Below are 11446 nucleotides of genomic sequence, written 5' to 3'. Positions count from 1 at the left end.
CTGGAATACCAAGAAAATGATTTAATGTCTCTCAAAGACTTAGTGATGAAGAGCTACGTTGCTCGTACTCTCCAAATATGTTGCCACACCCGTGCCATATACTCCGAAAATGTACTACTTTTGAAGTATCTGACACACATCGGGTCAACCCGTTGATATTTTTTATGCTTAAGGCAATGACACTCATCAACAACAAAACATGCTAGTTAGACATATAGTAATTTCAATTTAGGTAAACAGCAAAAGAAGGGACACTTCTATTGTATATATATGTGATGATTGATACAACAATTTGTCTGGCTCTTTAATGGAAGCAAATTTATTGTCATGGTTCAACAAATGAAACCTCAAGGACAATTTAAGTTTAATTTTCTTGAACTTATGAGATATTATTAACAGTAATGAGATGACAACATCTTTGATTTTTTCTTATAGTTTCTATGGGATTGGAGAACTAAGACCCTCTTGAGAAGACAATGACCTGAGAGCATGTTGTCTTTTTGAATAGGATAAAGATGGTTTCCTCTTGAATGACGGACGCCTTTTGAGTTTATGCATCGTTCTCTTTGCATACATTGATCGGAAAAATGGTGTAGCTCGTTCTTTTAGCTTGAGAATTATAAAGAATAGAAGCCTGTACATCACGATGAGGGAGTATAATGCAAGTAAATCCCACCATTTGGAGTGATCCAACGACAATTTGAACATGTTCGTGATCACATATTCCCCTGTTAGTTTCTCTCCGCCAGGAATTAGTGGATCAAATTCAAGTCCAATCATGTCATTTTTGTATGATCCCTGCGATAGTATTATATATGTCATCGTCAAAACTATTCTTAATACACAAGAATCTGTTTTTAGTCTCCATTTTCTCCATAGATTATGTATGTGATAGATGTTATCGATACCTGTAAACCCCATGCCCCGTAGCCAATAAATGAAATTGGATAGCGCCAAATTGGCTTGGGAAGATCTGGCAGTAAACGGAAGAATCCAGCAGTCATCATCATGATTCCCTGTATAAGGCAACGCGACGAGTAAAATTACTTGACAATTGTTGTAAGATAAAATAAGATGAGAAGAGAATTAAGTGTGTTAAGCAGTTGTAACTTACAAGCACACCAGCTCCTGTTATGATTCCCATTAAGAAGTTTGGAACAAGTGAAGCTACAATCATCATGCAACTCTCAACAACAGCGATACAACCAAAAAGATTTAAGCAGAAAAACACATAACGGAAGAATCTAGCCCGAAACACCATGTAATAGGTGATGGTTCCAGTGAGGAGTGAAACTGCAACTAAAAATGGAAATGATGAGAGGAAGTTTGCCAATACGAAAGCTGCAACACCATAGTGCCCGTTAAGCCTTTCTTTGGTAAAAACCTGTAAAATGAGATATAGTATCAGTCCAAAATGTTTCAGAACTTGCGACAAAAACACTCAAAAGTAGCCGTCCTGTATTGTACTTGGGAGTCGGATAAAGTTATCTTGGACTGAAAATTAGGATCATATATAAGAAATGGATGTTTACCTTCATTTCTTCTATGAAGGATGGAAAGCCACCAATGGACATGAAAGTCATGTAGCCGGTGACAAATCCACCACAAGCTCCCCGAGCCAAGATTGCTGTGTAACTGGTGCCAACATCATAGAAGAGGGTACCAACGGCAAAAGCTACAATAATATAAATTACTATACGAGACCAATAATATCCCTTGTCTCTTGACATGTTTACAAATGATCTCCGCGTCAATGTCAAAAGTTGCTTTCCCCAACCAGCTTGACTTCCTTTTACTATCTCAATCTCAACACCTTGCTGCAAACAAAAGGATGTTAAATATTGTTAACAGAATGGTCATTGTGTAAAAGTATGTCAATGCTGTTATAACAACAAAATATGCATCCGTGGTGAAAGCATTCTACACGACATCTTTTGTAGTCTGTCAACTGAATAGTACTGATCATATGAGAAGTATCAGCACATATGAATCTAAATGCGGCGTTTAGCACACCCTACATTTCAGTAACTCCTTTAAGAGAAAAACAGTAAAATAAAGAAAAGAGGATCATAATGAGTAATCACATATGAAGAATGGGACAAGAAACTAACAGTGGCTAAGAGTTCTCGCATCCGTGACCTGGCCCTCGTTGCGTATGGTGAGTGCTTATATTTGCTTGCAAGCAGTTCTTTTATTTCTGCTGTTGCCATGTTCATTAAGTAGTCACTTTTATGTGTCTCCTGCATTAAAAAAAAAAACAAAGATTATCTCTCTTGAGCATATGGTTTTGAGAAAAGGATACACAACCTATGATCCAAAATTATGTAAGATAAATGACAGGTTAGTATGAATTAGTAATTAATTGATATCAAAGATAGAAAAAAGAGTAAAACTATACTGACAAAAGTTGTATTAAAGTGGCTTTAGTCCTCAAGTTTCTTATTTTTTGTATTGCCAACAGAAAAACTAGAAATCCACCACTTGAGTCCATAGGTTTTCAGTGTATTTGTGACGGGAATCATAGTTCTTACGTAACACCTCGAGCATGTTTAACATAAAATTTTCCATTTATGTAACACTGAGTCTTTGGGAACGCGGTAAACATATGTTGAAGGCTTTGCCAGTGCTTCACAAAACTACCATCAACAAGTCTAAATCCAGACACTTGAAGGGAATCAATAGACAGCTTCATCTTGAAGTTAAAAGCTGATATATTTCCTCTGTTTAAATTTGGTTGTCTGGTTTTGACTTGGCACAAAGTTCAAAAAAGTAAAGAAAAATTCTAAATCAAAGATACGTGGAATGCACTAAAATGTCCTTTTAATGTTGTGGTCTTAAACATGTCATGTGGAAAGTTGAAATTAAAGAATTGCCAAAAAAGAAAAGACTCTTTTAAATGGACCATAAGATAAACAAATTTAAACCGAGGGAGTAAAAAACTGTCATACAAATAGTTACACATCCATCAGAAATCATAATAAAAGGTGCTAAGACTGCATAGCTATAGTGGCAGTTGTTGAAGTCTGTGATCATTTCATCTAAAAGTTTAAGCTCTAACAAAGAGCTAGCACGCTTTTTATTACTTTATAATATTATGTTTCAACAGAAGTCATACCCGGAGTCTTTGTGATCCTTTCAGTGTGGCTGTAACGACATCAAAGTCCGAATTAACACAACGTAGGAAATGATCAGATGGATTTCTCCTACTTGGACAAGGAAATCCAGATTCAGCAAAGAACTGAAATATCAATAACAATATGCATACGTTAAATTCATTCTCATCAGAAAGGACAATTGTAAATGTGCTTGTCTTCATTAAGATATTGCGCGCCATACCTGTACTGCCAATTGTGCTTCTCCAAAATATACAGCCTCTCCACCAGACAACAGAAAGAGGTCATCAAACAAGGCGAAAACTTCACTACTAGGCTGATGAATTGACGAGATAACTGTTCTTCCATCGCGTGAAATATTCTTAAGAGCTTGGACAACAAAGAATGCTGAGGCACTGTCAAGACCAGTGGTAGGTTCATCAAGAAAAAGTATACGAGGTCGTACAAGGATTTCAAGTGCAATGCCCAATCTCTTTTTCTCCCCACCACTTATTCCTCTTACTTGCCAATTTCCTACAAGCCGATCAGCACAATCTCCTAGCCCCATTTCCATTATTGTTCCCTCCACAATATCGTCTACCTCTTCTTTTGTCATGCTTGTTGGAAGTCGAAGATGTGCTGAATACATTATTGTTTCTCTAGGTGTTAGAGTTCCCAACAGTGTATCCTCTTGAGTAACATAAGCCTGAAACATTCACACAGCTCTTCAGAAAGATACGAGGTCATACAACTTCTACATTCAAATCCGTTAACTAAAAAATGTTTCTCATAATGGAAATGTAGTTTTAGACAATTCCAAGTTTTATGTAATATTCTTATGTCTATTGAGTGCTTTAAAGAGATTCTGTAACTTCGATATGTTATCCAGAGTTGATTACTCAGGTAGTCACTCAGTTAATAGATATCATCTCAGGAAGTCACTTTCTTTGTTGAAAATCAAAAAGAAAGATGACTTTCTGAGATAATATATATTAGCTTAGAGACCATTTGAGAAATCAATCCCGCGTTTCCATCTATATTAGAACAAAAGATAGTAGGCAGATATTATTACATAAACTAGCACAAGTACACATCCTGCTTAAGAGAAACAGGATGCTTATGGCAAATACTCAAAGTGCCTAAAATGTTGTATATATAACAGATTAAAAAGGTTCAATCAGGATAGCTTACAACAACACCATAGTCCAACCTCCTCTTCTTCCCATTGAGAAGGATATTTCCAGTCATTACGACATTAGTCGACAGTCTACCTGCAGTTCAAACCAAGATATATATGATTTAGCAAAGTGTGGATGTAATATATAATCACAAGAAGTGAATTTCATTTCCCCTCTTATCACTTTCAACCAACAAATTCAGAATTTGGATTGTCTAGCATGCAAACATGCATATTCCACAAGAAACATCTCTAATTTGTACCTATCTTATTGGTATGACAACAAAAAATAGAAGTTAAAGAAGGGAATAGATAAAAAGGAGATGATAAGAGAATTCTCAAGGCTCTAGCTAAGAGTATAGAGATCAAGACATCACCCAAAGACGAGATACTCCATATGTTTCAATTTGTTTGTCTGGTTTTGACACACAGAATTTAAGAAAGTAAATATGACTTTTAAATATTGTGATCATAAACTAAAGATACGTAGCATGTACCAAAATGTTCTTTAATCTTATGGTCTTAAACATGTCACGTGGAACGTTAGAAATAAAGAGTTATCTCAAAAGGAAAAAAGTTATTCTTTATGAAACGAGCTAAAAAGAATGCAAGACAAACAAATTTAAACAGAGGAAATATACCTTTTAGTTATCAAGAACAAGGGAATACCTATTCCTATTCCTTTTGATAAATTGAAAACCAGATTTATGTTCTTATCATATATTTCTTGATTTATTTATTGCTATCGGTCTCTTGCTCGTATTTAGCCTTGGACCCCTTGATTTGGGATGCCTTCCCAAACAACCCAACTCATAGACAACGCCTTGTGGTGTAACAGAGTTCAGGCACAATGAGGCTCTCACTCTTTTTGGGCTATGTTCTTATATTGGTTTTACCTTTTTTCATCAAAATTCATAACACTACTAATCCTATCCTCAGCAGATTAGGTAGTTTACTCATTGAAAAGATCCTAGTCCAACAAACTTCATCTTTTATTTTGTAAATAAATAAACATTTATATGAATTCAATGCATAGTGTTATGAATTATTTATGAATTCATTCCAAGCAAATTGAAAAGAATTCCTCTCTCCGTGCACTTTTACTTGTTACATTTGAACTTAACACATTTATGTTTATTTCACCACAGTATCCTTATTAGTTGATGTTTAGTATTAGGTTTTGGAAAATGATTTGGGGAATACGTAATTAATACTGCTAAATTATAAAAGAATAATAATTGTCTTTTCTTAATATATTAAAAGTGACAAATAAAAAATAAAAATTTATTTTCTGAAATAGTGGACAAGTAAAAGTGAGCAGAGGGAATATTTTTTAAATCAAATATAATAGGAATGGGAATGTTCATTTTGTCTAACTAACTATAATTTTTTTTTTGGTTTCCACCCTTATGGTGTTTGGAGTCCATAAATTCAGATCGTGCTCTACAGGGCCCATTGGAGGTGGCACTCCCAATCAAACGAATTTTCTCCATATTCAGAGCTCGAACCGAGACCTCTAGTTAAGTGTGAAACAGTCTCACGACAAAACATGTTAATAACTGACTCTACTTTAACACAAACAACATTATTAAATGTGAAAAATATAGGTTTCCAGTATTCTTATTTTCCAGATAAAGGGAGAAAAAATTCATAGAATTTTATCAATTTTAAAGCAGAAAACCAGTCGTAGTATGTGGTCAAAGACAAAGCTTAATGAATGCCCAACTACCCTTGCCGACATTTAATTAAAGGGCATCTCAATTTTATTAACTGAATTTGTGAATCGATGCACACCTATTAAGAAAAGTTTATGATATAAATTAAATATTATTTTCCACGTTTACCCTTTTACTTATTGTCAAACTAGTCTTAAAAATAGAAATAATTCAAAGTAAAATCATAAATATGAACAATTAATTCTCTTGAACTTATCATACAGAAAATGTAAATAAAGGTCAAATATGGAAAAACTTTGAATAATTCACTTATTTTGAACTATGAAAAAACCCCAAAAAGTCAGTTAATATGGAATCAACGGAGTATATATTTATTTACACACAGATCTGCAATAGCAAATAATCTCTTATGACCACTTGTAAATTGAATAGAAAAAAATGATATTTCCAGATGTTTAATGTGTAAAAAAAAAATGAAAAATCATAAACCTAAAAACAAATTTGTAACAGGTTACAAAACCAAAATCTCCTGATCTGCAATAATATATGTCTATTCAACTATTTTCACATGAACCCTTTAATTTATTATTTTTTGCTAAACATAGGGAATTAGATCCTTCAAACTACCCAAAAAACCCTATTAAAAATAGGACATAGAAGCATTGTATTTTTATTCAACTAGAAATATACATTACATCCCCTTTCACAAATAACATTCTTGATCAAAATAGGAAACAAGACAAAAAAAAATACTACCAAAAACAAACACAAAGCTCAAACATATTCCATAACTATACGAGATCGATCAAGATTTAAATGTGAGGTAATTTCTTTTCATCTGTCTAAACCTTACAAATAATGTAAATCCGATTGTACAATTAAATCGTGTAAAATAATCGAAGTTCATTCAAACTAACCTGCTAACGTATCGAGAAGGGTAGATTTTCCAGAACCAGAAGGACCCATAATAGCCATAATTCTACCAGGTTCAGCATAACCACTTAATCCATGTAACAACTTCTTAGTTGGTCCTTGTCCAAAATTTGGCAACATTACTGTTAAATCTTCCCATACTAAATATGCAACACCTTGACTATGGATTACACCTTTTTCAATATCACTACTACTACTTGTCACCTCTATCTCCATATCCAACCAAAATAATTTTTTTAAAATATCTCAAGAAATATATTGACAAAATTGGTTTGTCATAAAATGATGATGAGTATAATGATGAGTACAAAAAAAGTGTAATAATATATATGGAGTTAGATAATGGACATTATGGCAAGGTTTTATGTCAAAGGGGGATAGGTGGGAAGTAATGGAAATTAATGTTATGGGGTCCAATGCATGGGGTTTACAGTTGCAATTAATACATTATTAATTGTTGCCGCCTAGCTAGGACTTTATTTTTATTTTTTTTTGTGTGAAATATAGTTTTCATACTTGTCAATATTTTGGTCCATTATTTTGCCTCGACGTGTGGTTTTAACAACATTTTAAAATGAAAAATAAATGCTATATCAAAACTACTCTCTCGATCTCTAATTACTTCTTCACTTTTGAATTGGCACACCTGTTAAGAAAACACTAATTGACATAGTGAGTTTACCATATTAAGTAATGAGGGTATAATAGATAAAAAAAATATTGTCCTTTCTTAATTTATCAAAATAGACGAATAATTAGGGATAACTAAAAAAGAAGTGGACAAATAATTAGAGACGGTGGGAGTAATAAATTGATGGAAAAAGTTGGTATATACGTCCTTCGGTGGATCTAGAAATAATAATTTTTTGCATGTTATGATATCTTATTGATTAAGCATTTGCGTGTTTGATATAGATATATATCGTTATCAGTTATCAGTTATCAGCCCCCTAATTAATCATCATACTATATTAAAAGCTATGAAAAGAGCTAGGTGTAAAATTGATCAATTTCTAAAATATCCAATGAAATTGAATGATATTTTAATCGGAGTTTTTACGAAGTGACAATTCTTTTCTAACTAAAATGATTGTATGTATATATAATGTATTAATATTGTAGAAATAGTATATAATCATGTATATATAATGTATAATTATTCAAATATATATATACAGCTATATACACAATTAACTATGTATCGGTATTGTAAAAATATATAAAATCAGCCTTAAATTTGACAATCAAACTTACGATAACACTTTATCTTTACGTGCATTTATTTACCCTTTATTCTTATTTGAAGTATAATAAATACCACCTTAAGATTCAAATACCATTTTCAAAATGGAAGTGGCATTACAAACGAGCCACATGAGCACCATGTCATTGTCATGTCAACACCATGTTAGAGCTACGTAGGAAACTAACTAAATTTTTAATTTTTAATTTTTAATCTTTTTCTTTTTCTTTTTCCTTACTTATATTTTTATATTGTAATTAATTCTTAAAAACATAACATAATATTATAGTGCTAATAAAAATTTCATTTCTAAACGAAAATTTCTTTTGATGGAAAATAGAGACGCCTTCCATTATATGACTTGTTTTGCTATTGCTATGTATTGGAAATTTGAAGATTCTATTATTATTATTAATAATAATAATAATAATCATTTAATAGAAACAAAGTTTGATAATTACCATGGATTACTTTTGCTCTCTTCAGTTTATTTTAAAAGAAAGAAAAAAACTAGAAAAGAAAACTAAGAAAAAATATGAGGATTGAGGTGCAAAAATTAATGGGGTGGGGGGGAGGGGGTATCGAAGAAGGAGAAAGGTTATTGGTGGTGTTGGTCCAAGCCTCCAAGGTTTCAACTATTAATTTTAAGGGAAAAAGGTCTGAAAAATACTTTAACTTTGGCCGAAATTGTTGTTATGATACCAAACTTTATGGAGGACCTTTTACCCCCCTGCATTATTTAATAGAATATTTTAAAGGTATATATGTGCCTACGTGGACACATTACTATTTATAATTATGCAATATTTATGATATCCATGTGGGCACATATAAATTTAAAATACACTATTAAATAATGCAGGAGGGTAAAAGGTCATTTCCAAAGTTCGGTATCGTAATAGCAATTTCGACCAAAGTTCGAATATATTTCAGACTTTTTTCCCTAATTTTAATGATAACAAATCAAAACAATATAATAAAAAAAATTATTTGTGGTGAATTTATTTTTGGGACAAATTTATATGATGAAGAAGAATTTGGGGAAGATCTAAACAAATATGGAAAAGAAGATATTATGAGTAATGAAATGGAACTACAAGAGAAAATATGAAAGAAAATAACTTATCCAAATCAAAAGGTTTAGGACTCTATAAATAGAGGTTTGTTGCTTCTAACTTAATCAACATTCACAATGTAGTCTTAGGGGCTTTGAAAGTTTTGGTTAGGGGAAGAATTTGTGGGACACAAGTGATATGTTACCACTTGTGTGAACCTCCCATGTATTTTGAGTGAATTGATTGAGGTTGTTTCTCTCTATATTTTGTATTTATATAGTGGATTGTTCATATCCTTTGTGGACGTAGGTCGATTGACCAAACCACGTTAAATTTTTTGTGTGTTTTGGCATATTTCTTGTTTGTCTTCTTACTCATGGTTTTTCGAGGTTTGCTTTGTTAGCTTCCGCATGCCACCTAATGGTTCCAGTCCTAACATTGAGTTCACAAAAGATTCCCTATTCAGAGTGATACAAGTTGAAAATTTAAAAGACGGATGTGATTACATTCAAATCAAGATCTTGTTAGGGTTTTGCCCTGATTTTCTTATCTTATTTGAAGTTTATTTTTTCCTTAAAGAAAAGTCAAAGTATTACCATAAATGCTTGAACTTTTTCTGAAAGGAAAATATAATTGTATTCTATATTTGGTTTGTTCTTTCCTTAGAGGAAATGTTTGGAGATCTATAAATTGAAGATCCCTATTCTCATAGCATAACACAAGAGAATCCACAATGTAGTCAGTTAAGAGTCTCGTTTATGGAGAGATTTTCTCCTAAACATATTTATGTTTTTTTTTTCAATATTATATTAGTTTTCAATATTTAGGTCGTATGACCAAACCATATTAATAATATATCTTTAGTATCTTTTTATTTGTCGTATGATTTGTCAACCATATGATTTGCAATTGTAAGCTTTCGCATGACGCTCTAATCTCCTTCATAACCCAACAAGTGGTATCAGAGCATATGGTTCAAAGATCTGATGGCTTAATGATCCAATGCTTGAATGAGGTTGAAGACAGGTTCAAGTGGTTTCAAATCAATTTGCAACTAATTTGATGATAAAAAAAAAAATTGTCCAGCTACATGTGGAGAAAAGATTAAAACCATATTTTCAACATTCCTGTTGCTGCATCTTTGAAAATAAAAATAAAATATTTTAAAACTATTTTTAACCCATATATTTAAACTTTATTTTTAACTATGGCAAGCAGCAGTGATGAAGACTATGTGAAGAACGAAGATATCATGCATGTGAAGAAGACGGATCAAGTTTTGTCAAGAAAATCCAGCCAAAAGGGGAGATTTGTTAGGGTTTAGGGTTTTGCTCTGACATTCTTATCTTATTTGAAGTTTATTTTTTTCCTTAAAGAAAAGTCAAAGTATTACCATAAATGCTTGAACTTTTTCTGAAAGGAAAATATAATTTTCTTCCATATTTGGTTTGTTCTTTCCTTAGAGGAAATATTTGGAGATCTATAAATTGAAGATCCCTATTCTCATAGCATAACACAATAACATCCACAATGTAGACATTTAAGAGTTTTGTTTGTGGGGAGATTTTCTCTCTACAGTTTTAATGTCTTTTATTAGTTTTTAATTATGTAGGTCAATTGGTCATATCATATAATAATATTATGTCTTTTAGTATAGTTTTATGTGTCGTCTAATTTATCCTCATATAATTTGCAATTATAAGCTTCCGCATGACGCCCTAATCACTCTTTTGAACCCAACAGACCTAAGGTAAAATAAAGAGGATCTTGAAACTCTCTTGGATTGCTTAAATAAGAGTTCATATGTATACAAGCCTGCAGAAGAGTTCAGAGAAATTAATAATGGGAAGAACAATTGTTATTTTGAAAAAAAGATATCTTATTGAAGAAAAAAGATGTTCAAGTTTAAAGTCCAAATTTGAATAGGGAAAATTGTATGAAATAACAAATTATTAATTCAAATTAAATGTTATAGCCATAGTTTATTTTAATTGTAATTCGCAGTAAACATCCTCTTTTTTTTGCCATCTGATTCGATATACAATTAGCTATTTTCGGTATACAATTAGCCATTTTATACATTTCGGTATAAAATGTATAAAATGCGTTTGTGTTTGTATAAAGCGAGAGAAAAGTGTATATACAAATACAAATACATATATTTTCGTCCTATACACTTATAATTATACAAATACAAATCTTATTATACAAATTACAATGTATAAATGAATTTATACAAAACTGAACAATTTGTATAAAATTGGATGTTT

General features: G+C 31.9%; 1 protein-coding gene across 1 annotated transcript; it reads right to left on the bottom strand.

Moving 5' to 3' along the window:
- Positions 1-227: 227 nt before the first annotated feature.
- Positions 228-7198, bottom strand: LOC102592097 (ABC transporter G family member 15-like). Its single transcript, XM_006365135.2, has 9 exons — positions 6863-7198; positions 4284-4363; positions 3337-3798; positions 3116-3238; positions 2112-2240; positions 1533-1817; positions 1115-1384; positions 909-1016; positions 228-798 (listed from the first exon to the last, which is right to left on the bottom strand). Exons 1-9 carry the CDS (start codon positions 7092-7094, stop codon positions 439-441), a joined length of 2049 nt encoding a protein of 682 aa, XP_006365197.1. The 5' UTR covers positions 7095-7198; the 3' UTR covers positions 228-438.
- Between the last annotated feature and the right edge of the window lie 4248 nt (positions 7199-11446).

The sequence above is a fragment of the Solanum tuberosum genome, unplaced genomic scaffold, assembly GCF_000226075.1.
Source record: "Solanum tuberosum cultivar DM 1-3 516 R44 unplaced genomic scaffold, SolTub_3.0 scf00538, whole genome shotgun sequence".
NCBI classification, from domain to species: domain Eukaryota; kingdom Viridiplantae; phylum Streptophyta; class Magnoliopsida; order Solanales; family Solanaceae; genus Solanum; species Solanum tuberosum.
Note: the sequence above shows the minus strand (reverse complement) of the source record. Positions and strands in the feature narration are given on the sequence as shown.

Excerpts from the sequence above, each read along its gene's own strand:
- LOC102592097 (XM_006365135.2), bottom strand. The coding sequence starts at position 7,094 with ATGGAGATAGAGGTGACAAGTAGTAGTAGTGATATTGAAAAAGGTGTA. Across the intron at positions 4,364-6,862 it reads CCTTCTCGATACGTTAGCAG|GTAGACTGTCGACTAATGTC; the intron begins GTTAGTTTGAAT and ends TTTGAACTGCAG. Across the intron at positions 799-908 it reads ACGGGGCATGGGGTTTACAG|GGATCATACAAAAATGACAT; the intron begins GTATCGATAACA and ends ATACTATCGCAG.